The sequence below is a fragment of the Cygnus olor genome, chromosome 18, assembly GCF_009769625.2.
Source record: "Cygnus olor isolate bCygOlo1 chromosome 18, bCygOlo1.pri.v2, whole genome shotgun sequence".
Taxonomy (NCBI): domain Eukaryota; kingdom Metazoa; phylum Chordata; class Aves; order Anseriformes; family Anatidae; genus Cygnus; species Cygnus olor.
In genome coordinates this window covers 2,104,911-2,131,869 of record NC_049186.1, presented here as the reverse complement: position 1 = coordinate 2,131,869, position 26,959 = coordinate 2,104,911, and the positions used below count along the sequence as shown (strand labels likewise).

Below are 26,959 nucleotides of genomic sequence, written 5' to 3'. Positions count from 1 at the left end.
GCTCATTGTGCTGCGCAAAACTCACCTCTTCCTGTAATTATAATTAATCAGCTTCTGTGTCACTCACAAGCTCTGCCCTTCAGTAATCCCAGCCCCTTGGCATTGCTTTAGATAGCCTCTAAAAAATGACTTTGTAATTTTTCCAGCTCGTCAGCAGAGATGGTGCCGTACGGGGCTGAGGCGGCTGGCGGTGGGCTCTGCTGGATGCAGCCGTGCTGCCCGGGGGTTCCTCATCGCTAGTGCTTTCCCCCACCTTTCTGCCCACTGGCTTTTGCGCCCCTTTGTGTGGGTTTTGTGGAGCTTAGCAGGGTGATCTGGCATTCCTGGGTGAATCTCAGGCGCTTTGCACATCAGAAAGTTCCCTTTCATCAGCCACGCTTGTGCTTGTGCCAAAAATCGTGAGTGTGATGGGTGAGCCCAGTTCCCGCAGTCGTCGGATTCAATGCTTCCAGCTCTGCTGTGTCCCAGCCCGGGCACTTTTGCTGGGTAGTCCCTGGGGCAGCGTTTCATGGCTGATGCTTTCAGTGCTCTTCCATGTGGGCTGGCTTTTAAAGCCTTTGCTTTGAAGAGCTGCGGCTTCACATCCTACCCCCTTGCAATCGGAACTGGAAGCATTTCGTTATCGCAATAGCATGCGATTTAGGGAAAGCAGAGCATAATGCACAGATATCACCACACCCCTTAATGGCATATCCTATTTCTTTTCAAAAACAGAGTGGAAATGTTTTTATGTGCATGTCTTTGCTGTTTTACAAGCATTACAGCTTTATTACTGCAGTCCTGTGTCAGACGCAGGCTGCTATTTATGGCAGGGCTCTGTTCCTCGTATGGTTGGTGAATCTCTCCATCTTGTTCTTAGCCGTGCAGCAGCCTTCTCCTTTCTCATTTTCAACTTCTTATATCACTTCTATTTCCCAATTTATTTGCTTTCCCCTGCTTTTCCCCATTTCCATGCACCAAAATAATGTACTCCAGATTGCAGCTCTTTGGGCTGGAACCCAGCTGGAATTTTGTTCATTTTTCAATTATTTGAGGCTTTGTTTTTATATGATAACTTTATAGAAGGTTGCTCTGGAGTGGGTGAGTAATCACTTCCGATGTGGCATTTTCCCCCTGCATGAGTGACTGAATTGCGGAGGTTTGTGAAGTCAGCGAAGGGGAGAAGTGAGAGTGCCTTGGCCATCACAGGTTTATATCCCAGAGACCGCAGTGGGCTCTGGGGTCTAAATTGACCATCTTTCCTGAACTGCAGCCATTATGGGAGGAACAAAATAGAAAAGGGCTAGGAAAGGTGATGAGCTTTTCCTCATGGAGATCTGCTTTGGGAGGTCTGGTTGCCTTCCTCCATGCTGCTGGAGATGATAGTAAAATCCAGGCATGCTAAAGGAAGAAAAATATTTTCTTGTTCAGTAGAGAGCAATGAAACAGAGTGTTTTTGGTGGAGGAGAGTGCTGGGGCTGGCTGCCCTAGGGGATCAGTGGGGTGAGAAGGGCTGCAGGAGCTGGGGAGGAGCTGGGGAGGCTGTAGGGCAGCCCGGTGCCCCAGAGGTCCTGGGGATAGGAGGATGCTGTTGTGTCTCTGTTGTGGGGTTGCATGGAGCCAGGAAGGAGGAAGGATGCTGGTGAAGAAGGTTGGAGAAAGGATGAAGGTCACTGGTGTGCTGGAGAGCCAGAGAAATGTTCAGTGATACGTTTGTGAGCTCAGGGAGTTTGGTCTGCTCAGCTCGAATGAAAGGAGGCTTAAGACACTGCTTGATTGCAGTCATCCAAATATCTGCATGGGGAATGCGGTCTGGTGTGGGGATGCTCCAGGTTAGCAACCGAGTAGCAACCTTGCAAATTTCAGCCACTGAATTGCTTTCAGCAGCCTTGTGGTGGGCTGTTGGGCTGGGATCGCTGCCTTCCCCTCCTCTGCCCTGTCCGGGTGGAAGCACCACGCATGGATCCTGCTCAGGGAGGTGCCGCGGTGCCCTGCTCGCGTGGCTCTAAGCAGCTGCCGGGGAATGGGGGCTGCAAACTGCGCCCTGGTGCAGCCTGGGGAGCTTCATCAGAGCCCCCCCCCCCCCCCAGGGGGGTGCTGTGCCTGTGGGGATGTGCTCTGTGCACCTCGAACCCACCCACATCCTCCAGCTGCTGTTGGAATTTTTCCATCCCTCCTGGCTGTCCATTGCAGAAAATCAGCTTAATCTGGTGGAAAGGATGGGAGTGGGTCTGAGGGAGGGAAGAAATGGAGATTTCTGCTTTTCACCCCTCCACGTGCGTCACTTCTGACGGCATCAGGAGCTGCTCACTGGGATGCTCGCCCCTAGCACTGTGGGCGAAGGCAGCTCGGGCACGCACTATTTCTCCTTTTCTTCTTTCTTTCTTCTTTTTTTTTTTTTTTTCCGATTTGACAGTCACCCCCTCTAAAAAGTGGCGGAGGGGAAACGGCGGCTGCTGAGGTCAGGAAGGAGCCGCTGCGGGAGGCGGGCGGCTCGCGGCAATTCTCAGAAGAGAAATCGCAAAGCCTCATCCTTCCGAGGCCGCCCACGGGGACGCTGCTCCCGACCTCCGGCACGCTGCCGGCCGTGCCGATAGCGATCGAAGCCCCAGCTCGCCCGCGATGCCGCCTCTGCTCCCCTCCAGTCCCTGCTCCCAGCATTTCCTTTGGGCTTTCCTCTCCCAAAGGGAGATTTTTCTCGGGGTCTGCATAGGGTTAAGCACGGTTCAGTGCTGCGGGTTTGCGTGTCGGAACCCCAACACAGCTCCAGGATGCCTGTGGAGCTGGTGCATAAATCCAGCTCTTTCTCCGTATACAACGGAAAACCAACAGTGCTGGTTCGCTGTTGTGCAGCAGAACTTGGCAGGCTGAGTGTGAGGGCGGGTGGATGTAAGCAGTGTTTAGCTGTGGGGCTGCTGCCCTGCTGGGGGTCCTTGGTGCCTCGTGGCGCAAACTCATTTAGGGTCTGGAAGGTGAAGTCCTGGGTTGTGTCCCCTGCACAAGGTGCGTTGATAAAAGCTGACCTGGCCACTGCTAGAGCTCACCCCACCAGTGCTTGGCCAACCCGTCTGAGTGGAGGTCATGGGCAGCAGGGCTCCAAGGACACTCCCAAGCTGCTCTTTCCCCACAGACCCAGGGGCCTCCCTTGCATCTCACAGTGAGAAATGTGCCTTTGGGGAATTCAAGAGCAAATGCCATGTCCAGGAAAGTCTGGTTCAAGCTTTCTGTGTGCCCTCAGTGCGCATTCTCCCCTTGTCTGCAGCGAACCATCTGCTGGGCTGTGCTGAGATGGGTGAGCAGCTGCAAATAAAACCTTCTGGACGTGGTTTCCACCTGGCCACAGCCTTTCCCTGGCCTGGGAATAAACCCAGTGCTGCCCTGCAGTTTGTAGAAGTCCCCAGCACCCAGCTGTGTCCTGGCTGGTCACTGGGCACCTGTAGGAAGATGGAGATGACACTTGCAGAGCAATGGCTTGTGCGCCGTTAATGTCACCGGGGACTTTTGTTCCTGACCCATGAACATGAGAAACTTCACCCTCAATGGCCGAATAACCTTTTTGGTCTGGATACAGGGGAGAACTCTACTCCCAGTGCTTGGAAAGTAGGTGCTCGTGGACTGGGTTGTGCATAGAGGGAAGGGAATTCCCACCCAGCTCAGGGTCCCGTGTCCTGACAAATGCCCAGTGGTGCTGGCACTTTGCTTTGCTGCGTGGTCTTTGTTTATTGTGTCCAGGATTTCCGAGCTGCATTTTGTGCTGGAGAATATTTTTAGCAAGGATGCAGCTGTTTTGGTGTGTCTTTGGTTAATGCTGCATTGCCCAGTTTAGGAGCTGGGCTCCTGGCAGCCTGCTGCCTCCCAGCACTGGTTTGTTTTGCTGTTGGTAATCCCAGTGCCTTTCCAGGACCGTGAGTTAAACAGAAATTCCTCTGCTCGTAGCGGAGTTATTTAAATAAACCTTGCTGCATCTTCATGCTTGAGCTCAGATTTCCTGTAGAACACCCAGAAATGGGCCAGAGGCCTCAGCCCTGAATTATATTTGTAAGCTGCTTCCCTGCTGCCCTCCTCTTGCCCCTGCTGCCTTCCCATCCCTCCCAGCCCATCCACTGTGCATTTGCCCCAGCACCTCTGCGGGGAAGGAGCCCAGCACCTCTCCCTCTGCCCTGCTGGGTGCCGAGCAGCAGCGAGCTGCCACTGCTGCTTCCTCCTGCCTCGCTAGAAGCGAGAGGAAGGAAGGAGCCCGCGCCTTGCTCAGGCTATTTGTGCTCGTGGTCGCGCTCGTGCAGGAAGCGGCGTACTCCTCAGCTGGTGATGCACTGAGATGCGCTTTGGCTCTGCTGGGCTGGGGCTGGGCTCTTCTGGGTGCACAGCAGCTTGAAATAACCCCCAAAACCTCCCTGCTGAAGCAGGAGCGGGTGTTTGAAGGTGTTGTGTGAGCCCGAGGTCAGCAAAGCTCCCAATGGCTCTGACCACTTCTGCTGGGACAGTTGCTTTCGTGAGCATCTCACAGATGCTGAGGCTTTCCCTGGAGGATGCTGCGCGCTAGGACAATGTTGATTTATTTGATCTGCTGCAGTCCTCCAGAGCAGAGCCACAGCCACTTTTGTAAGTCACTATAATGGCACAGAGGGAGCCTTGGAGCTGAATTACCTGGTTGCTGAGGCTATGCCCTCACTGGTCAAGTGTCACAACATAAGGTTGCACCAAAGAATTTTGATTCATTGAAAATAAAATGTTGTGTGACAGAGGGAGGACTCTGCAATGGGGAACAGTTCCTGCTGTGTTCCTTCTGCTGTAGGCAAGGCATGAAGCCACAGGACTCACGGGTGTCCTGATGCCTGGAGGACAAGCAAAAGCTGTTTTTGCAACCTTAGTGCTTGTTTTGCTTGTCTTACCATCAGCCTTCTTCCAGCTGCACTATGGCAGACCTCTATCCTGCTTTAAATTCCCCATTTCACATCTAGTTAAGTGTATAAAGGTAATTTTATGGCATGAATTTGTAGCTTCTGCAGCTTGGGAATAACAGGACAACATGGCCTGTAGGTTTGTGAGGAACACCCTGTCCCCTTGCTAGCTAATGGGGTTGTCTCTTCCTTGTTAGCTCCAAAGCTTTGGTCAACACACGTGTGTTGGTGTGTGGTATGTTTCTGTGCCACTGCATAGACCATGCAAGTGAAAAATGGCTGTATTTATATTTGTTTTCACTCCTTGATCACTAACCTGGCTTCCCTGCAGTGAGAGATTCTTGTTTATTCTTGGTTTTGCTTTCTGTTGACTGAGTTTGGAAAAGTCCTGGTGCCGGTACCCCAAATCATGCTGTGGCTGGTGCTGAGCTGAGCGATGTCTGCACACCGTCTGCTCCTGCTGCTAACATCCATGGAGACGTGGGCCAGGAGAGACGCAAACAAGGACCCTTCCAGATGTTGATATGCTAGGTGTTTGAGATTTCTCTATAACTTCCCTCCGTGGGACTGTGTGTGGTGCCCGGGTCCACAAGGAGGATGGGGAGGATGCTGTTCCCTCCTCAGTCTGCAGATCCCGATCCCCTCTAAGCCAGCGAACAGCCCCTCCTGCAGGACACATGGTCAGGATGAAGGATGTGCCTGGTGCCTTCACGCAGATCGCTTGCTCTAAACCATCTGGGAGGGCTGGAGGTGGCCCCGACCACCAGGAAAAGCCACAGCTCTGGGGAGCGCCTTGGGCCATTGTCACCAGCGGGGTCCCTGCACGTGTCTGAGGAGGGAGGCCGGGGAGGTTCAGCCAGCTGGGGTGAAGGACCCTCCATCCCTTTGCAGTTCTCCTCTTTCAATACCTGGCTAACCCGGAGGGGTTTTAATGTATTTTATGACAGTTTGGAGGTGTTGAGGAGGTGGAATAAATGCTGGGCAGGCTTAGCAGTGAAGCTGATGTGTTCAGCAGCTGCAGCGATGCTGCTGTGAGCTCTGACTGTGCATCTCCAGGGCCTGGCAGAGCCAGTCGGTGGGATGGGCATCACTCCTTCGCTGCAATGCAGCTGGAGGGGCTGGTGTGTGCGTGATGGGGACCTGAATTTTGCATTTGGTGCACCGGGCTGCAAGAGCACTGAGATGCTTGTTAAAAAGTGATGCTGCTGTGATAAGCACCATTTGGAGAGCTTAAATCTGTCCACATCAAGGGTGCAAGGTTAATTTTCCTCCATAGCAATATGACCCAGGCATCAAACACCTTCTCCCTGACCCCTTCTCACTGCTCATCCCTCCTGCGAGTGCTTTGGGCCGGGCTGTGGGTCACCGTGCTCTGTTTCCATTGCAGCGGGGCTGTGCCTGAACTGCTGGAGCCTGCAGGAGCTGGTGAGCCGGGATGCTGGCAACTACCTCATCCTGGTGGAGAAAATCCTCTGCAAGGCCAAGGAGGTGAGTCGGGGGCTGCTGGCTTTGGAGTGGAGCTTTACAGAGCTTGGTGGGTGATTTGGGGTTGGGTCAAAGCATTGTTAGAGCTCAGGATGTGCTCCAAAGTGATGGTGACAGCCGCCTCATGCGTCCCACCAGCTTTTGGCACGTGGGAATGGATAGGAAAGCAGCCAGCTCCCATATCTGCTCTTCAGGCAGCACTGCAGGTCCTTGGGGAAGGGTTTGGGTTTCTGCAAGCGCTGCTCAGCGCCATGCCTTCTTCAGAGCTTCCCAGGAAGCCCGGAGCTGCTGGTCCAGATCGGAGCAAACCAAAGGCTTCCCCTTGTTTTTGATGGAAACTTTGCCACTGCTCTGCCTGCAGAGCAAGGGATGGAGCCAGGGCGCTGGGGAGAGCAGGCAGGGTCTGCACTGATCAGCATGGCATGGTCAAGCAAAACGGGGAGGAGAAGCATCAGTGGGGCCGATTGTATCGGCTGCCGTGCCCCATCACGAGCGGGAGAAGCTGGGGGCTGCCGCGGGGATGACCTGGGAGGAATCCCTTGATGTGGGAGGAAGCGGCAGTATTTGCTGCAGCCTGGGATTCATGTGACGGGGTAAATGCTGCCTTTCATTTTGGGGGAAAGAAAGGCTGCCTAGCTAATACGTTAATATGATTACTGCTATTCTGTTTAATCTTTTTTTTTTTTAATGGCTTGGATTGATCTTGTTGCGGATGACGTTTTATTACATTAGGGTTTATTTATGTAAGGGTTTATTGCACTTTGTGCTGTGCTCATAAACAAGGGGAGACAGTGTCCACAAGCCTGCTCTTGAACCATCACCACGTTCCCTGGTGGAATAATCCTGCTGGCTATTTACTGGAAGAGGTTGGGACAAAAATGCATGCTTGGCATCGTGCTTTGCCATGCCCTTGCAGGGGCTGGGCTGCCTGGCCACCACCCCAAACTGCCTCCTTTGAGCTGCTTCCATGAAGTTTCATGCAACTCTGCGAGGATGGAGAGCATGGGAGGGCTGGGAGCTCGGCTGAAAGCTGCTTCTGGAGGCTAAAGGCAGCGTGTGCCGATCTGCCTGTCACATCTGTGAGGGTTACTGGTGCCTTAAGGGTTATTTTCTCATGGACACAAGTGGTCCCCGTCTGCTGGGGATGGTGACACGATGGTGTGGGTCGGGGTGCTCAGATTCACAGTGCTGGGGAGTCTTCTGACACCACTCCAAGGATGCTTTTGGGTAATGCTCACGGTGAGCAGCCCGGCTCATCCTTCCCCCTTGCGCTGTTTCCTACAGGTGCAGGAGAAGTGCGACTACGACCTTGTGATGCCCCTGGCTCTGCTTTTCTACTACGCGGTCCTCTGTGTAAGTCCGCTGCACGTAGCGTCGCCCCGGCCCCGTGGGACAGCCACAGGTGCCTTCTGTCTGAAAGGTCCCGGCCTGCTTTGATCAGCTCATCCCCAAAAAGGTCCTGTGCGAAGCTGCAGGGAGCAGGAGCAGGCAACCGCTGCACAAGCTGAGAGATATGACAAGATGTGCTTCAGTGTTTTTAATCATTGCATTTAAAGATGGGTCAATGAGAAAGGGAGACAATATCTCTCTGCAGAGAAGCAAATTCTTTTCGTTACCCTTTATACTCGGGCAAAATGTGTGGACAATGCTAATGAAAAGAAGTAGAGCATTCACAGGAAATTGTTTTTTATTATTATTATTATTAGCACAATGCATCATTATCCCGAGGAAACCACTGCTGCCAGATCTTGCAAAAGCACAGGCTTTACCACGAGTCATCTGTATGGATCTGTGGCTGTTAAAAATAAATGGATGTACAGGCTGTGGCACGTGAGCCTGAGCCCGGAGCCTGGGGAGGTGCAGAGAGGAAGAAGCTGTTTCAGGGCTGTGCCCAGCGGGATGCTTTGGCTTTTCCTTGGAAGAAGATGGGATGTCATGGGGTGAACCCCTGCTCCCGTCTGCTTCTCCTTCCCCCTTTCCAGCCTAGCCCCCTCCCCCCCATTTTTTATGCAGGGCTCCAGCCCCAGGTCCTTGTTCCCTTCCTCACCAGCTCTCCTTGTCCCCACAGGCTCCCTACATCCCACCAGGCTCTGAGCTGCTCCTGAAAGCCGCCAGCATCTACCACAGCTTCCTCACCTGGCCCGTGCCCTACTGCGACATCTTCCGTGAGCTGCTCACCTTCATCAGTGATGAGCTCAAGGCCCCAGGTAAGTGCTCCCGACCCACCAAAGGGCTCCTGCGTGCTACTGGTCCTGCATCCCCAAAATCCCCGATCTCACGCGGGGTGCAGCCAGGTTTCTCCAGAGGAGTGCAGCAGGATGCTGGGGACGTGTTTTTTGGGGGCTGCCTTGTGTGCGAGGCAGCAGGAGCATCCCAAGGACTCTCAGCTCGGGACCGGTGTGGATTAGCAAAGATCGTAGCTGTCTGCTGGCTGCCTTTCAGTCTGGTGGGTCTTCTGCGCGGCCAAGCACATGCCGCCTGCTTCCGCCGAGCCCTGGCCTTTGCTCGAGATGCTCAGTGGTGTAACTGGGGTGATAACAGTGGGTCCATTCATCGGCATCAAGGTGGCAGGAGCCTTTGAGCCTGCCATGGCGTGGAGGTTTCCATAGGGCTGCTGACTTCCCGGCTGTGTCCTTGCAGCCGAGACGCTGCCTTGTGATGCGGCTTTGGGCACATCTGTCGGCGGCAGCAGCGCTCCTCTTAATTAAGCACCCCTTGCAGATGTCCTGTTGTTCCCAATGGAGCAGCTCTTCCAATTATTTCTCAAAAGCCTTTTCTCCTAATCTGCCCATCTTTCCATGGCTTGTGGAGAGCTGTTATTGCACAGAGCAGATTCCAGCCCCGTTTAATCCTGCACGGGGCTGTGATCTGCTCTGAGCAGGGCTGGGGAAGGCGCAGATGGGCACAGGGGCTGCGGCTGAACGTGGTGATACTTCCCCATGCCCTTGAACCAGGCAGCTGGTTTGGAGAGCCCCGATGGGAACAAATGCAAGGTCCCTGTCCATGCAAAGCCACAAGGGGCACGTTGTCTTCGTGGGTTAATCTTTTAATGAGCCAAGGGGAGATAGGGTTGGGCACCCTCCATTAAACCTCTCTTTGCAAGTTTCTAAGGAGACCCCAGCCACCACGGGAGGTCTGCCTGGGTCACCGTTCTGTGCTCAGCCTCCGGCTCGGAGCTGCAGGGCTGGTGTGGGCGTGGGGATGCTTGTCCCATGCTGCTGCAGCCACGGACTTTCCCAGTTCCTTCCTGGTCACTTATTGCTGTGACATCGGTTCGGGCCCTGTTTGAAAGGCCTCTGGGAAAGCCCCAGCACTGGGGATGTTGCTACATCCTGCTCTTGTGCTGTCACCGGTGCCCAGGGCTGCAAAGCTGGGGACTTTGGTCCAAAGGCTTTTCCCCTCCTACAGACAAATGGGATTCCCCCGCCTCTGCCAAAAGATGCTGCGTGGGAGGTGTTGGTGTGCGGGGCTGGGGAGCCCAGAGCCACCCCTCACCATGGCCTTTGGCCCCACTGGAGCCAAGAACAGTGAAAACGGGTCCTGTGCTGGAAGGCTGGCCAGGACCTCATGCACAGCCTCTGTGACCTGCCGTGAGGTTGAAGCAACAGCTTTTTATTGAGATGGGAGTAAATATTAACTGAGAACGAGCGGCTGTCAATATTTGACAAGAATGCAATAGCTTTTATCTGCAAACTGGGCTGATGTCTCACAAGAGTAGTGAACGCAGCTGTGTTCAGAGGGGGCCAGCAGGGATCCCTGTGGGGGCTGCCCCCCGCCCTGTGGGTGCTGCTTTGGGGCTGTCGAGCAGCAGCTGGGGTGGGGACGTGGCTGCCTGTCGTGCGCAGGGTGCTGGGGCTACCTGATGCTGTAGGATCGTCCCCAAGATGTCCCTTCTGCTGCTTGGGGGTGGGATGTGCTTTGCTGTTGTCCCCCCATCACAGGGACTGTGGCTCCAGGTCCAGCAGATGTCACCCTGCTGGCACCATGGGGACAGTCCTGGGGGAGGCAGCTTGGGGACATGGGCTGCCCGTGGTGGGCTCGGTCCTGCTGGGGCCAGGCTGGGCTCTGTCCCTGCAGAGTGCAGGCGGCTATGACCTGCTGTCTGTGAGTGACATCGAGGACGTGGAGGGGCTAAAGCAAGTGGCAGAAGCTGCTAAATATCACCGACGTGATGCAAACCAGATCCCACATCAGCAGCGCGGCAGAAGGGGCTGGGGATGGAGCAGCTCTGCCATCCTGTCCTCTGGTTCCTCTCCTGTCGCTCCCTTGCTCCTGGGCTCATCCTTCTCGCATGCTGGACATGTCTTGTCCCCACCGGGGCTTTTGGTGCTGCCATTCCTGCTCCAGGCTACGTCTCGGCTGGGTCAGGACAGCTTCAGGAGACAACACTGACGTGCTCGTGAGGCAGGGCAGCCTGTGGTGCCCCCATTGCTCACGTCCTCTGCTCTCTCCCCCAGGGATTTCCTTCCAGAGGCTGGTGAGGACGGAGCAGGGGCTGCCTGTGAAGAACTACCAGAGCTCCACTGTGTAAGTCAGGCACTGCTGGCCTCACTCTGTCATATCTCCACTGTTCTGTGCTACTTTTGCTGCAGCACTTGAGGAGCAGCAGCAGGGTTGCAGTGAGCAGCATCCCCAGAATAGTGGTGGGCACTGGGTAGAAGAGCTGGAGAGCAGAGCTGAACTGCAGGAAGGGCTGGGAATAGTGACTGTGGCATTTCCACAGCTGTGGGTGAGGGTCTGTGGGCATCAAATGTTGGTTATCACTGAGCGGGGATGCAGATCTGGGTGCAAACAGGTAGGGAAGGCAGAGGCTGGAGCCACCAGCCTGAGGAGGGACAGGAGCAAGCTGGTCCCAGTGCAGCAGTGCAGGGCTTGTGGGTTCAGACACACTTTGCACCTTACTCGAGGGCTGAACCTTTCTTCCTGCCAGGGCACCTCATTTGTAAATAGGAAAATGAGCCCTGGCGGTGCGTGCCCGTCCTGGCTGCAGGGCCACTGCTTGCACGGCCGCCTTTGCTCGGGGCAGGACGGCTCTCCTGCTGCTCTGGCTTCTCCACACATGCTGAACAGCTCTGGGTCTGTGTCAGCATCCCGCCAGCCATGCTGGTGCTGCTGTGCTACTTTCCCAGTCCAGCTGCCCAGCTCTGTACCAGCACGGGTGCAGGCACCCGTGGCTTGCAGCGAGGTGGCTGTATTTGCATAAAACCCTGAAAACCTGGCACAAAGCTGCACACAAGCTGAACCTTGGGTTTTTTTTTTTTTTTTTTGAAAGCTTGGGCCCTCTGCCTGAGCTTTCTAGAACCAAACACAACTGAGCCCACCCTTAATTCAGAGCTGTGTTCACTCAGTTAGGAGCACTGTTCATGTCCATAAACCTAAGCACATGTCTGTGTGCTCTCCAGGCTACGGGCTTGGGAATTTAAAGCCTGCTGGTGTTCATGTGGTGATCCAGAGCAAAATTCCCTTTGCAGCTGAAGGCTGTGGCTCTGGTCTCCAGCAAGGGCAGAGCAGGCAGCCTTGGGGGTGGCAGAGCAGGAGGAGGTGAGCTCTGGGTGGAAGGGCTTCCCCTGAAGCCTCCCGGCCTCACATGTTTTCCTCCAGAAGCTCTTACCAAAGACATCGTGGCTGGTACCTGCACCATCTCACTGCTGGAGTCCTTCAGATAGCTTAAAGCTTTGCAGCACCTTAAAGCTCAGCAGGGATGCTCTGAGGTTCACTCTGAAAGGGAAGATATTTTGGGGGCCCCTCGCATCTTCTGCTCCCACCTCCTTCATCACACATGCTGGATGTCCACTTAGGCCGACCAGCAGCTCGGCTGGAGCCCTTCCAGGGCTGACCGAGCAACCATTGGGCTGGCAATATTGCAGGAGAGGTGGTGCCAGGGGTGCACGCAGCAGCAGGACGGAGGATGCCCACCCTTCCCTGCGCCCAGCAGCGGGGCTCTGGCACCCCTGCGCCGCCCCAGCTGCAGTGGATGCGAGGGGACACTGCCATCTAGCGTGAATTTCTGCAGGACAGTGTGCCACCAGCATCGCAGCCTGGCTGCCCATCTAACCGCCTTCCCCGTGTCCCCAGGACTGTGCTGCTGCTGAACCGTTCCGAGGTGCAGAGCGAGTTCCTCTCCATCGCCGAGAAGCTGAGCGGCACGGAGCCCCCGCGGCACGCCACGCTCGTCCTGCTGCTGGAGCACCTCTACCAGGCCACCTTCGGCACCCGCTGCGACCTGGACAGCCTGCACCGCCTCCTGAAGGTGGGCATCGCCTTTCCCTTCTCTTCTCGGGGTAGGCCTCGGGTCTAGGCTCCAGTTTTGTCTTCCTGGCCCTAACTGGGGAGAGAAAGAACCTCTCCCCTTGGTTGAAATGCAGCAAAAACTTGCTTCGACCAGAGAAACACTTTGCTTTGGTGTCTGTGGGGGGCGAATGCTTGTGATAAAACCCTTTAGGTGTGTTCCAGTGTGTGTGAAGTGAAAAGGGAGGTGCTCGTTCTTTCCCCCTGGTTTTTAGTGACAGGATGCACGGGAAGGGCTCAGAGCTGCATCAGGGGAGGTTTCAAGACAGCAGGAAAAACTGCTTTACCGAGAGGGTCAGACACTGCAGCAGGCTTCCTAGAGAAGTGGTTGATGCCCCGTGCCTGGCTGTGTGTAAGAGGTATTTGGACGATTCTCTTAATGGCAAGTGTTAACTTTGAGTCTGCCTCAAAGCAGTCTGTAGATTTGACGATCTTTGTAGGTCCCTTCCCACTGGAACTTCCTGTTCTATTTTTTATTTTTTTTCATTTGCATAAGATTTGGAGGAATTTGAGTGGGTAGCAGAGGGAGAGAGACTTAGTAATTTCGACTCGGTGACCTTCCCCAAAGACCCGTGCTCCCCTCCCCGGAGGTGTCCCCTCCATCTCAGCCTCTGCTCTTCTCGCCCCAGGCCAAGCCGCTGGAGGAGCTCTCCGAGGTCTACGCCAGCGCCGCTGAAGCCCAGGAGATTGCGGCTGCTGGCAGCGACCCTGTGCTGGCCCAGGAGCAGCTGCAGTGCGTGCTGCGGGACCTCGCCGGGGCGGCCGCCCTTCCTGCCATCGCGGGTGAGAAGCCCCCGTGCCCCCTTGCCGCTGGGTTTGGTGCTGGTTCAGCACTAGCCGTGGGCTCCCCTGCGCTGGGAGCTGCGCTTTGAAGTGCGAAATCCTGTTTTGTGCAAAGCTGTGGCCTAGCACAGCAGTAAGAGGGGAAAAAAAAAAACAAAACACCCAGGCCCTATTTCATAACCACGTGATGAGCCAGAATTTTTTTCTCATCTTTCATTAAAACAACAACAAAAGCCATCTCCATCCTTTGTGGGTGAGATGAGAACATTCAATCAGAAACTGGCTGTAGCAGTGATGTCTGCCGGTGGCTCTTAGAGGTGTGAAACATCCCTGTGTCCCCGCTGCGTGACTGCATGGGACAGTGACAGCGTGCTGCTCGGCATGACCTGGGCTGCCCAAATTAGCTGCCGGGGTGGGCAGCATCTCCCCCGGGACTGCTGCAGGCCTCCTGTGCTGTGCTCGCAGCACTGAGAGCGTCCCCGCAGGCTGACTCCTCTCCTCTCTCCCCAGGGGATGCTCAGCCCCGCAGGCTCCAGCCCATCCCCATCCCCGCCGCCCGCTGCTACACTTACAGCTGGGACCAGGATAACTTCGGTAAGTGGAGAGGGGCCCCATCCCCCTGTAGGAAGCTCCCCTGCGAGGAGTAAAATGTGACAAAAAGTCTCCCTGCGGAGGGGCTTTGTGTCCTGAGACCCCCTGGATGTTGCAGCTCTCTGGGGTGCCCAAGGAGGGGGTTCTGGCTGAGCAGGAGGTTTTGCCATGCTCTCAGCCCGACCGCAGCAGTTTTTCAGGGGAAGTGTGGCTTCCCCTTCTGCTGAGCTCGTCTCTCTGGCTTCCCCATTCATGGAAGACCTTTTCTGGTCCCAGGAAAGTTGAGCATCTGTTGCCCACTGGCCCCAGCATGCTGAACCTGCTCTCTGGCTTGGGCTCTGCTGCCTCCCTGACCGTTCATTTGGGTTTTGACTATCAAAGCACCTAAACCCCTTGCCTCTCTTCTGCACTCTGGTTAAACCCAGCTTGGATTTGGGGTGCACTGGCAAATCTGCATGGGAAGGAAGCAAAGCCCCAACCGCTGTTTGCTTTTTGAGAACCCAAACAGAACCTGACCTCAGACAAGTTTTGTTTTGTCATCAAATATAAGCACGTTATGAAAATCTAAAAATGCTCAGGGGTAGGTTTTTGGCCCTCAGTTTGAATCCATGTGGGATTAAGGAGTGTTGGCCGTGCTGCAGGAGGGTCATTGTCTGGGGCGTCCAGTTTCCAACAGAGCCCATGCCAGACCTGATCTCCCTCCTGTGCCTTTCAGATGTCCTCAATGATGTCCTCAGCAAGGAGTGCAACGTTGTCGAGCCTGTGGCCTCAGAGAATGAGGAGGAGGAGGAGGAGGAGGAAGAAGAGGACGTGGAAACAGACGGCTGTTCCCCAGAGCGGGACTCACTGCTTTCCCCCATCTCCACCATTTCCAAAGACTCCATGTACTCGGCGCTGGCAGAAGAGGGACCTAAGCACTCACGCATGTCCCTCTTCACCGCTTCCAAGGACTCCATCTCAGAGCTGACAGTGGTCTCCAGAAAGTCCTTGCGGTCTTTTGTCTCCAGCCTGAAGGACTGCATGGACAGTGGGTACGCGGAGGACAGTGACGAGAGCTCTCTGGACACGGTTGGGCGGCCAGAGCTGAAGGTGGAGAAGCCCCACCACAAATACAGACACACTCTGACCAACAAGATCTACAAACTGTTCAAAAGCAAAAGCCAGCTGGTCCTGAGGAGGGACCTGAAGGGCTGCCCGGACACGGGCTCGCTCCCGCTGCGCCGTGCCGAGAGCCTGTGCCACCCCCAGGCCAAGCACCGCGTGCCGGCGCGCTCCCGGCGCGCTCACTCGCTGCCGCAGCATGTTCTGAGCCAGCGGCTGCAGGCGCTGCACGCCCCGCGGCTCCTCAGCCTGCCCCGACGGCCCTTCCTCAGCTACGACGAGGACGCCAAGGTGTCCACCCTGCGTGTGGTGGTCTTCGGCTCCGACCGCATCTCAGGGAAAGTGGCCCGAGCCTACAGCAACCTCAGGTGAGCTGGGTGGCACAGGAACCTGGCTGCAGGTGTTCAGCCCTTGGTGTCTCACTGATGGGGTCACCAGAGTCCCGGCTTTGGGGTGGCTGCTGCCTTTGAGCAGGGCTCCCCGGTGCTGAGATGTGGCAGGGGACATCCAGCTGCCCTTGTCTGGAGGTGGAAGCGATGGGGACACTTACTGCTGGATGGCACTGCCATTAAGTCAGCGAGGCACAGAGGTGTCCTTGTCCACATGCCATGTGCTTTCGTGTTCCTTCCATCGCTGCCTTGCTCTGGAAGGGAACAGAACCCTCCAGGTGCCACCAGGGTCTAATTCTGCACCTCACGTCCTGCCTTGCCGGGATGTGCCGGAGGACTTTGCTCACCCAGCCCTCTCCCATGTTCTCCTAGGCTGAAGGAGAGCACCTGCCCCACACTGACAAGGTACTTCAAGCTGCAATTCTTCTACATCCCCGTGAAGAGGAGCTGCCTGGCTCCAGCGGCCCCGCTGACACATCCTCCCCCGTCCCCAGGGGACCTGCAGCTCCGGGCTTCGGCACAGGCAGTAGGTGTCCTGCCCGCCGCTGGGCTTGTGGTGCCACCAGCACTCTGCTTGTCCCACCAGCAGGCCAGGCAGGGGGAGTGCTGGGGGCTCCTCCACCAGCCCCAAGCGATGGGAGAGGAGCATGGGGGACCCCGGGGTGACCCCGCTGTGTCTGGTTTCAGGAATCCACCTTGGCTGGGGTGGAGAGCAGCACCAACGACATCTCCCACTACATCGGCATGTTGGACCCGTGGTACGAGCGGAACGTTCTTGGGCTGATGAACCTGCCCATGGATGTCCTGTGTCAGGTACGTGTGTACCGGGTGGTAGGGCCTGGTGTCCCCCTTCCCCAAGGAACAACCCCATCTGCTTAGCGCTGGGCCACCATGCGGTGGCCTGAACCTGTACAGCAGGCTGTGCTCCATGGGCATGCGATGGAAATGAAGATGGGTGCCTCTGGTGGCCAGGAGAAGGGCTTCCATCCCCAGGGGAGTGGGATGGGCAGTTGGTGGTGCTGGGCTGTGGGTGCCATGAACCCCGTCAGGGTTGTGACTCGCCCCTCGCTGCAGTCTGCCAAGCCAGAGGCTGAGCCCCAGGGGGACTCGCAGGAGCAGCTGCCCATCCTGGCCGACATGATCCTCTACTACTGCCGCTTCGCCACGCGCCCCGTCCTGCTGCAGCTCTACCAGACAGAGGTAGGCAAAGGGGATCAGCACCATCTTAGCACTGGGAAAGGGGTCTTCTGCCTGTGCCACCAATGTGGGGCCTGCCTGGGGAGAGAATGTGGGTACGGCACAGCCACCTTGTGCTGGTGAGGCCAAGCTTGGTCTCCTCATGTTCTCCCGGGGACCTTTGCACGTGAGCTCACAGCGCTTTGGCTGGTGCTGCTGGCTCAGGGATCGAGGGTGCAGGTCCTGCCCAGACAGTTCTTAACAGACACGAGCAGTTTTCCATCCAAACACCTTTCCCCACAATGCAAGAGGGACTCCTGGCAGTGCTGGCAGGTCATTCACATTTCTGGAAGTTCCTCTGGTGCCCTGCTTTCCTGCCGAGCCCCTCCACAAAGCCCATTCTCCATACCTGCTGTGTGCCCAGAGGGAAAGGTTTCACTTGCACCACTTCTGCAGTTGTGGCTTTGGCGGCCCACTTGCTGGTGGTCTGTTAGAACAGCCTGAGGTGTAGCTAGAGGCGAGTGCCACCCAAGGCAGTGGTTGAAAAGTGTATTTTGAAAGCTCAAAGGACTTGCCCAAACTGACCTGTTTTCAGGTTAGGAGCAAGAAGGGCAGGTTGCATCCCCCAGCTCCATGGCCCTGTGAGGTCTCCTCACCACCACATCTCCTCCATCTCTCCTCTTCTCCCCCTGGCAGCTCACCTTCATAGGGGGGGAAAAGATGACCGAAGTCTTCATCCACTCCCTCGAGCTGGGCCACTCGGCAGCCACACGGGCCATCAAGGCTTCAGGTCTGTAACCCGTGTGCTGTGCGCCGCTGCAGCCTCGGGGTGGGAGTCTGCAGACTGCCGGGGTGGGCGATGACTGCTGGGGGGCTGGAGGGAGCCTGCCCAGGGGCTTTGGCACCACACATGAGCTGCAAGAGGGGTCTGAACCCGGGCTGCAACGTGAGCAAAGATGCAGATATGTTTTCACAAATTTGGAGTTGAACCATCATGGTTCTTGTGCTCCTCTTCAGGAGCGAAGCTGTGGCAGTGCCTTGCTCTTTTACTTCTGCTAACTCTCCAGGTGTAATAGCCATAAAGCAATTTCAAACTCTTTTTTTTTTTTTCCTGCTCATCAGCACCTGGCCAAGTGCAGCTCTTCATCTTTTTCATGCTTTGTTGTTTATGCTTTGTCCAAGAGCATCATTTATCCCTCATTCCATTTCCTTAGCTTATTGGGCAAAGCAATGTTTGTGAGTATGCTTGGACCTTCCTGCAAGGAAGATCATGCACTTTTAAACTAGAAATTTATAAAATTGTTAGAGATAGAAGTGATGACAGAAGCGTCTGCTTGCAGTGTGGTCTTCAGCTCTCTTGGGGGTACCAAGGACCGCACGCTGCCTGGTGCAGCTTGCAGAGACATCTCATGGCCAACCAACATACAGCATTCAAACACACTGCTTGATATTGTTAACTAACTGCTTTTCTGTGAGCTCGCCTTGTCTTTCTGAACAGAGCTCATAAAATATCCTCCACATAAAGTGTCACCACCCTACTGTCCCAAAATACAGACTTGGCCAGGACCTCTTCCCAGTAACTCATGAAACCACCAATCTTTTCTGACTGAGTTTTCATTTGGTTGTCTGGCAGCACGCTACTTAACATCTGCAAAAAATTACCCAGGGGAAAAAAAAAAGTTAGTAAGTGTCGGGCACAGTATTTCAAGGCTAATTTAATGTGGGCACAAATATGCCCTGAAAAACAGGAGCTGTGTTAGCAATGCAGCCTTTTATTGCTTTGTGTTTTCCCTGGAGCACTGACCCTGCTGCACTGGCTTAGCCAGCACCGCTTTCAGTTTGCAGAGCTGCTTGTTGTGCTTTGTGCTGTAACTTCTGCACTAGAATAATTGCTTTCCAGCAGCTTTTAAGCCACCTTTTTTCTTTTTTGCTCCGCAGCTGTGTTCAGCAAACCAGGATTTTTCCCTTCCTGTAGGTACCGAGTGTGCTGCTGTATCAGTAGCCCTCTGAAAACTGGGGAGAAAAGTCCACCGAGTGACATTTGCTCCTTGTTTTGTGCAGGTCCGGGCAGCAAAAGGCTGGGCATAGATGGAGACAGAGAAGCAATCCCACTAACACTACAGATCGCCTACAGCAAGGTGAGTGCCTGGGACTTGCACAAGGACAAGTGTGGCAGAAAACCAGTTAAGTGCTGCCCAAACTTGTCTCGGCTGGGGCTGGCAGAGACAGACACTGAGAGTGTGCTGAAGGAGTCCTGATCCAAGCCTGGGGGAGACAAAATCAAGCTAATTGTCTACTTATTGGCTAATTGGAGATGGCTTTCCAATCCTGAGAAGCCCAGTAAAATAGGGAATGTGCAGCCAGCTCCCATAGACTGGACGTACTGGCTGCCAGTTTACACTGGTAGACTTGGCTTCCAGGGAGCAATCTCTTGTTGATCACAGCAGTCCTTTTTTTTTTTTTGTTGTTCCTTCTGCAATTATTTAATATTAACCCTGGACAATTTTTGTAATGCTAAGGTTAAAAGAATTTTAATGTCTACTCAAACTTTGTGCAGCCCCAGGTAAAACCAGATCAGGGCTAGCCCAGCCAAAGGGTCGGGTTGGGAGGTAGGGTGGCAGCCTGGAGCACGGCATCTCACGGGCTTCGGTTGGTCTCTGCAGACAGCTGTCAGTGGAAGAAGTCACTGGAATGATGTTGAGAAGGTCTGCACATCCGTCAACCTCAGCAAAGCCTGCAAGAAGTACGAAGAGCTAGGTGGGTAGAGCTGGTCTTTGTGGCTTTGTGTAGGAAGCAGTGGGAGAGCCAGAGGACGGATGAGAGCCACGCTGGATCTTCCAGCCAGAGCGCAGCGAGAATGTGTGCATGCAGAAAATATGTGGGAGATGCCTGGTGTTCCCTGGGGCATAAGATGCTGTTCTCCTTGGCTCTCCTTAGTGCCACATCTGGGTTGAAGGATGTTCGGTTTTCTCATTATCCTGAAGCTTCCAGCTGGGAAATCTTTTGTTGGGTTGGGTTGTCCATCAGAGCGGACTCTATTGCTAAATCAAGTCAGACCGAGGGAGGGGGTGCTTGTCCTGCCACTGCGGCTGTACCCTGCAGCCAGCTGTCAGAAAGCACTGGCAGGGCTGCTGCTGCAGCTTGGTTTCCTTCCTGCACTTGGAGATAGCTGCCTGCCATGTGGGTTTGTTTCATCGTTTCTTTTTTTTTTTCTGTTCTGGTTCCCAATGGGCTACGAATAAAGCTTTGAGCCTTTTAAAGGCAGCAAGGCTTTAGTCTCTTAGTGTGCTGATTTAGAAGCAATATCTGTTTATTCTTGCTTGAGCTCTGCTGTTCTGGCAATCCCAGTTCTGAGTAAACTGAGGATTTTTTTTTAATTCCTCTTTCTTCATGCACTTTATGTGTGACAAATTTATATCTGTGAGCAGAGCAGTCAGGGAAAATGACTAAAAAATCTACCAAATAAGCTACCAAACAGCTCCTACGTGCCCTGTGAACCTCAACCTAAACTTCCATCCCTCCTCTTGGTGCCCCATCCACAAAGCCATGCAAACAATCTTGGAAAAACCCCAGCAGGATTTAATTGCTCATCTCCTCTCTGTATTTCGAGTTGGGTGTTTCTGTGCTAGTTCAGAAGCTTCACTTGCACTGCCAGTGTGGTGGGTTTGTTTCAGGGCATGGGGAGAAGCTCCCACGCTAGGGAGAAGCTTCCCCTTCGTGAACCTCCTTCCTTACAGGAGAAACCCGGTCTCCTGCTCATCTGTGTCAGCTTTCACACTCAGCAGTTTGACCACAGGATGTCACTGTAATTCCAGACATGAAAAAGCATCTCCAGGGGGCCTGTAGGAAGGGCCACGGTGGAAGAGAGAGAATTTCCTCATCATGATGGGGCAATGGCTTTTCTCATGTTTAGTTGCTAAGATAGCTAAATGTTCTTTGCTGCTATTTTGGAAGATTACCTCTGTCTAATTGCTTTCTTACTATGTGGGTTCTCATGGGTGAGGGAAAGCTACAGGCATATGCCGTATTTCCCTGAAGTGGGGTCCTGCTGGGAGCCACTGGCTCTGGGATGCTTTGATGGGCAGAGGGACTGCCTGGGTTCCCAGCAGAAGCCTTGAGTGATAACAGTCTGCTTTTTGTTACAGCCTCAAAGACAGAGTGTCTCAACTTGACCATGACAGAGGTGGTTAAAAGGCAAAACTCCAAATCCAAAAAAAGTTTCAATCAGGTAACTCAAGTCATGGTGCTTTTACATTTGGTAAAAAGAGGTCAGCCTGGCTCAGCTGGGAGGGAGACGGGGCAGGAGATGGAGTTTGAGACCTGGGGAGCAGTCAGTAACTCCTTGGGGGATCCTGTTGGCCACCAGTTTTGTGTTGCCCTGCACAGGGTTAATGTACAGAGCCTGGCAGCTCCTTCACTTGTACTCTCTTTCTATCAGCAGCTCAGCGTGTCCCAGATAAAAGTAGACAAGGTCCAGATTATTGGTGTCCAGTCCTCCTTTGCCGTGTGCCTGGACCAGGATGAGCAGAAGATCCTGCAGAGTGTGACCAGGTAAGGTCTGCAATGTGGCAGGCTGCCTGATGCAGTCAGCACTCCCAGAATGGTTCACCCTCTGCATAAGGACTTAACCTCAACATACGGGTGGCCAAGAGGGGGGACAAGGTCCTGAGCACCGTGGAGTGTTTCTGCCAGGTGCCCAAGCTGGCATATCATAGCTTCAAGCTCTGTAGTGCAGCTGAGCTCAGGTGGGATGGCTGGTCCTGCTCAGATCCCAGCAGTATTTCACCTTTTATGACTGCCACTGTTTAAATGGTGGTCCCCAGTCAGCTGTTCAACTGCATGAAGACAGATCGTTCAGCAAGACAGAGGAAAGTCATGTAAAGTAAATGAGGTACCTGGAGAGCACTGAGTGTATGAGCAGAGCCTTCGGCTTCTAAACCTCATTGGGATCCTCCATCACCTTTAACATACCCATTGCAAAAGGACCCCATGATCTTCATGGGTGAGACTGGGGTAGGTGGAGCAAGAAATGTTCGTTTGATTGTTCATCCATCAGTTGTGTCCCCAGGGCACCAAGCTGGCTTGCTGAGGATGGGATTTGGAAACTCACTGGAGGCAACATGTTTCTGTGGGCACAAAGAGATCCAACCAGGAGATCCACTGGTCTTAAAAACGTGCAAGCATTCTAATTTCTCCCTCAGGGGGAGCAGAGCTCTGCAAAGTTATGCTGCCTAAAATGGAAAGAGATTTCAGATGTTACTTCTTAAATTTCTTAAATAGGAACTTTTCTTTAGGAGCTTAACTTGTTTGCTGTGCAACCCAAGGGACTAATGTGATAGTTTAGTGCAAGAAATGCAACAGGAGCTATTGCCACTTCTCCAGAACAGGGTGGATGCAAAAGTTCTCATTGTCCCTAATGAGTTTCAGAAAATGCCCTGTGTGGTTACTTCTCCTCTAGATCCCAATCAGAGCTAGCATATAGGACCTGAACTCTGGGCACTCCAACTCCAGTCCTGCACTGATTAAAGATTGCACTGATTCCCATTTGTTTGCAAAGCTTCTGCTGCATCCCAAGACCCTGGTTCTTAACCACACACCTTGCTTACATCTTGGTTTCTTTTTATTCCCTTGCAGATGTGAGATCTCTGTGTGCTACAAACCCCGGGACAGCGATCCCTTTGCACTGAGCAGGTCCTCTTCGACTGCCCAGGACCCTTCTGAGTTCCATTCTCTCCTGTGTTTACCCATTTCCACCTTCAGTGGAGCACTGCCATAGAAGAACCATGTCCTCTCAAGACCAGACTCGCATCCAACACTGAAATAGCCGCAGGAAAGGGAAGCTGACTGTCCCCTTTAGGGCTGGATACCCAGCCACTCTTGCCCAAGACATCCTGCAGTCTGAAGTGTTTGCATGGTGACTGAGCTGCTCCTGGTCTGGGCTTGGCCCATCCTTTGGAAATGGGAATATGGTGTGAGGTTCCGGTACTTCTCAGGATTCCTTGGGAGGAAAGTGGCTTCCTTGAGATCTCCACCTGGTTCAGCAGACTGCCAACATTGGGATTGAGGGGGAGAGGCAAGGACAGTGACATTTTCCTGCCAGCAAATGGTGCTGTGGCTGTACTTGACAGTGACTGCAAGGCCATTGTGATCTTGGGCGAGCTGGTATGGGGGGGGGGAGGGGGAGGGTGACACGTTCTGGAACGTGGATGTCCTTGGGTGTAGCTGGCCTTCTGTGCATGTGGATTTGACCACCCAAAAGATGTCCTGATGACTTTTCACCTGTAACAAGTCAGAGATGCTTGGGGTAGTTCTTTGGGGATAGGGACAGGTTTTCTCAGGGTTTGCTTTAAATTTGCGAGCAATGGGCATCTTGAAGATAAACAGCACAAAGCAGAACAACCCAGCTGGGGCCAAAAAGAGCCCAGCAAGGGTTGTAGACTGCTGCTTGTGTCCCAGTGAATCCAGTGCAATAGGCCGTTCCGGGGCATGGGTGGCTTGTCGTGCATATGTGTGTTTACTGTAAATCCAGGACCTGCAGGAGATGAACTTCCACTTTCTGCAGAATTTCAGAGTTCATCCGAGAGGGAGAAGGACTCCCTGTTCAGGCTGTGTTCTTGCATCCTGCTTACCAGCACTGAATGCAAGAGACATCCCAGAGGCTGAACGCTCAATAGTTGCTTGAGATAGAGCAGGAACCTTGCTCACACTCATAGAAGGGAGGGAGGTACTGGAAAAGCCACTAGGATTGCCTTAAGCTCACCTGACTGGGTGGCTTTGGTAGAGAAGAACCCAGCACCAAAAACACTAGTGACACTTGCAAGCAATGATAGTATTTGAGATCCCTTCTTCCCTGCAAAGAGAGGTTTCTCCCCCTCTTCCTTCTCTCTGCAAGGCTGTAGGTACAGAAAGGTGCAATAGCTGGGTGTATTTAAAGGTATTCTGACCCCAGGAGCAATAAATGAGGCTGGAAAAGCCTTGCCTGGTTTCATAGCCCTCAGGGTTTCTCATTTAGTTGTTGGTCATTGCACTAATGATGGCTGGCAGGAGAGCATGCTGCCTGCTGCAGGCTACAAGGATCCTAATGTCGAGGATGTGCTCCCTGGGATGCATCTGGAAGGGACCCTCTGTGCTGCTGGGGCTGCAGGTCTCGGCCATGGTGAGATCGGCTCCATGTGGGTCCCTTGCTCCTCCAGAATATGGGGCTTGGCCAGCTCTTAGCACTAGTTAGAATGAGGCTGGGCTCTGTCCCCAAGGGCTGTTGGCACAGCAGCAGGGTCCCCTTGGTGGTGACCACGTGGAAGGTTGAATCTGCCAGGGAAAGGGCCAGAGCCCCGGGGCACTTCAGTTGCCTTGGAGGAGCATGGGCCAGGCTTGTTTGCTGCATTCCTCCACTTCCCTGCTGGAAGGGTTTTGGGGATCCCTCTGATGGGACTGCTGGTCCTGGCCCTGTTGTTTGCTGGACCTAATTCCCACCCCCCTGCCTCTGCTGCTGCCCGGGCACAGCCGGCAAACATCTGGGGCTGGGAAGGTGCCAGCTGGCTCTGCGTGTCCTCAGCAGCTCGGGATGCAACTTCTGCTGCTGACCAGAGAGTGAGACAGGAACATGCTCCCGAGGCCTCTGTGCTTCATCCTCCTACCTGAATAGGCCATCCCAAGGATGGTGTTGCCTTGTGGACTCCCAGGAAAGACCTCATGCAAGGCCAGGCATCACTGGAAGGTGTGCAGGTGCTCTGGCCCCACTGTGGTGTAAAGCCAGCTTGGACTCCAGGCAAGGACCCCCCTTCTCTTGCCCTGCAGTGACTCTGGGAGTACCCATCCTCTCCTACATGGAGCTGTGACCTTGCTCACAGTAGGGACACCAAGCCACTGCTGGGTGGTGTGGAAAAGCATGCTGAGGTCGCTGCTGGGCATCTCCTGCACATCACTAAGTCCAGTAGGCTCAAGGGATCAGAAACAGATTTGAATAGCTCTTTCCACCCACTTGGAAAAAGTTTTCCCACTGACTTTTAATTCCCAGACAGGTTTGTGTGCATCATTTGAAATGGGGCTGAAATTTGACAGCTGTTTTATTTTTTGTTGTTGTTATTCAATACATTAAAATAGCACCTTATCCTGTCAAAACATTTCTATTTGTGATCTTGATATCCGTGGCTAAATATATCCCTGCTGCTGTTAATGATATAAACCTCTTTGGCTTCAGCTGGCCCTACAGAAATACTAGAGAAGAGAGTTTCCACACACTGGGGAGGAAAAACAAGCACAGGCTCTAGGGACTCATAATCCTGGCTCATTTTTTGACCTCTGATGCTTTCTGGAAATGAAAAGAAGGAAGTCAGAGGTTCCTTCAGGCCATCCTTGTACATACGTGCAGTCTCACCAAAACTGTGTCATGTCTGTGCTGATCTGTAAAATACTGTTCAAAGAACTTTTAACGTAATTGTAAGATATTAAATGTTGATTTATTTCACGTACAAGTACAGTGTTTGTGTCGAGTAATTCCCCGTGCAGAAGGCACGGCTCCCGTCTCCACGTGGAGGGCACCCAGACCTTTGCAGAGCAGTCGACCTGAGAGCAGGAAAAAGCTCATAAAGCCACCGGGTTCGTGAGCCTGGTCCCAGAGGGCATGACACAGAGACCTGCAGCGGCTAATTGAGCTCCTGTCGTGCCAGTAAAAAGCAGTTTTTAATGCTGTAAATCCAAAACTAGCTTCATGTTGAATTAAGGAGGAAAGCTGGCAGAACCTGTGCGCGCAAGGCGAGGTCTGTGCATAGCCGTCCCTCCTAGGAGGCTCCCTGGCCTCTTCTGGGCTGCTCTGCAGAGGTACATGAGCTGTGCTGTGGCCAGGCACCATGGGCAATGTCCCTGGGGGCAGGGTTTGCCCAGCAGTGGGATATTGGGTTTATTGCAGAGCCCTTCTACATCTTCAGGGATGCAGGCTTTGCAGATGGAGCTGCTGCTGCTGGCAGAGCTCTGAAATACAAAGTGGCACTTGCAAATATCCTGCTGTCTCAGAAGCCACCCTTCCCTTCCTGGGATATTCAAGGAGAGAGGCTTAGTTGGTAGGGGTGAGGGCCAGTGTGTTGTATGTGCATAAACAACCAGGGAGAAGTCATTTCAGAACAGATAAGAATAACTTCTGCTAATCAGCACTTTGCTATGAATTACCTTTTTTTTTTTTTTTTTTTCACTGATTAGAGAACAGCAAAAGGTGTTTATTTATTTATTTATTTTAAATCAAAAAGTAAAAAGAAAAGGGTCACTTCAAAAGGCAAATAAAATTCAAACAGGAAATAGTTTATTTTCCAAGCTGGAGTGATAATCTGCTTTTGTTTGTTCTCAACAACAGCAACAAAAACCCAAACCCTAAACCACAAATTCCCTTTTCTGTTCCTTCCTTTTTAAAGAAGAAAAAGTGGAAAGAGGAACATGCATGTTTAAACCCATAGCAAAAAGTTCTTTGTTCTAAGTAAGTTCATTATGAAAAGTTTGGGATCAGGGTCCAACTCTGATCCTTGTAGTGTCACACAGCTGGGGGGTTTGGCTTTGTATGTACAAAAGATTTGGCAAACAGCTGCTGATGAAATAACCAAAGTTGGATTTTCCAGACTATTTGACAAACCTGTTTTTGCCTTTTGTAGACAGGTTCAAGTCAGTCCAAAGGTGTTTTTTGTGCCTCTTGCAGCATCACACCTGAGCTGGCCTGTGGTCCGATGGGAAGACGGTGGGTAATGTGCGTTTGGTGTTTCAGCCTGAGAACACTAACTTATGCTTGCTCCCTAAATGAGATAGATTATACCAAAAATGTGTCTCGGGGTTTTGTTTTGTGTTAGTTCATCAAGGTGCAGTGACAGCTTGAGCTGATGTCCCCACTCTGTCAGAGGTCGTCATCTCATGGTCACTTCAGCTGAAGCTGCTGTGCAGGATGTGCTCCACTGGCAGTGAGCTGGGACATAGCGAAGGGGTCTGGGAATGCACGGTGAGTTAACTTCTCATCACCCATCAGAGGCGCTCACCCTCCATCCTCTGGTCCTTCTCCAATGGCACGTTGTGCACAGGTGCTCCTTATCTTTACCCGTGTGACCCCCCCAAGTTTTCCCCCCAGCACCACGAGCGTCAGCGCTCCACGGGTGCCTGCATCACACACCCGCACATCACAGCAGCTGCTTGAGAGCCACATCTGCTGCCCCAGGGCCACCGTGGATCAGCGCTGGCTGGAAGCAGAGCAGAACGGATGCCAGCAATGTCAATCAGGCTGCTCAGCGTCCA

At 53.5% G+C, this 26,959-nt stretch overlaps 1 protein-coding gene across 5 annotated transcripts in view; it reads left to right on the top strand.

Moving 5' to 3' along the window:
* PIK3R5 (phosphoinositide-3-kinase regulatory subunit 5) overlaps nucleotides 1-25,167 on the top strand; it is a 58,497-nt gene extending 33,330 nt beyond the window's left edge. For 3 of the 5 annotated variants that reach the window (XM_040530288.1, XM_040530289.1, XM_040530287.1), the window contains exons 3-19: nucleotides 6,268-6,368; nucleotides 7,650-7,718; nucleotides 8,434-8,572; nucleotides 10,823-10,892; nucleotides 12,441-12,615; nucleotides 13,283-13,436; nucleotides 13,947-14,030; nucleotides 14,743-15,496; nucleotides 15,890-16,043; nucleotides 16,205-16,330; nucleotides 16,592-16,717; nucleotides 17,390-17,483; nucleotides 18,755-18,831; nucleotides 19,357-19,450; nucleotides 20,839-20,921; nucleotides 21,132-21,244; nucleotides 22,328-25,167. In XM_040530288.1, the coding sequence (XP_040386222.1) occupies nucleotides 6,268-6,368; nucleotides 7,650-7,718; nucleotides 8,434-8,572; nucleotides 10,823-10,892; nucleotides 12,441-12,615; nucleotides 13,283-13,436; nucleotides 13,947-14,030; nucleotides 14,743-15,496; nucleotides 15,890-16,043; nucleotides 16,205-16,330; nucleotides 16,592-16,717; nucleotides 17,390-17,483; nucleotides 18,755-18,831; nucleotides 19,357-19,450; nucleotides 20,839-20,921; nucleotides 21,132-21,244; nucleotides 22,328-22,469 (2,555 nt within the window). In that variant the 3' untranslated portion in view covers nucleotides 22,470-25,167. The remainder of the gene's footprint in view (nucleotides 1-6,267; nucleotides 6,369-7,649; nucleotides 7,719-8,433; nucleotides 8,573-10,822; nucleotides 10,893-12,440; nucleotides 12,616-13,282; nucleotides 13,437-13,946; nucleotides 14,031-14,742; nucleotides 15,497-15,889; nucleotides 16,044-16,204; nucleotides 16,331-16,591; nucleotides 16,718-17,389; nucleotides 17,484-18,754; nucleotides 18,832-19,356; nucleotides 19,451-20,838; nucleotides 20,922-21,131; nucleotides 21,245-22,327) is intronic. The other 2 variants (XM_040530290.1, XM_040530291.1) reach the window with 1 other exon arrangement.
* Nucleotides 25,168-26,959: the final 1,792 nt, after the last annotated feature.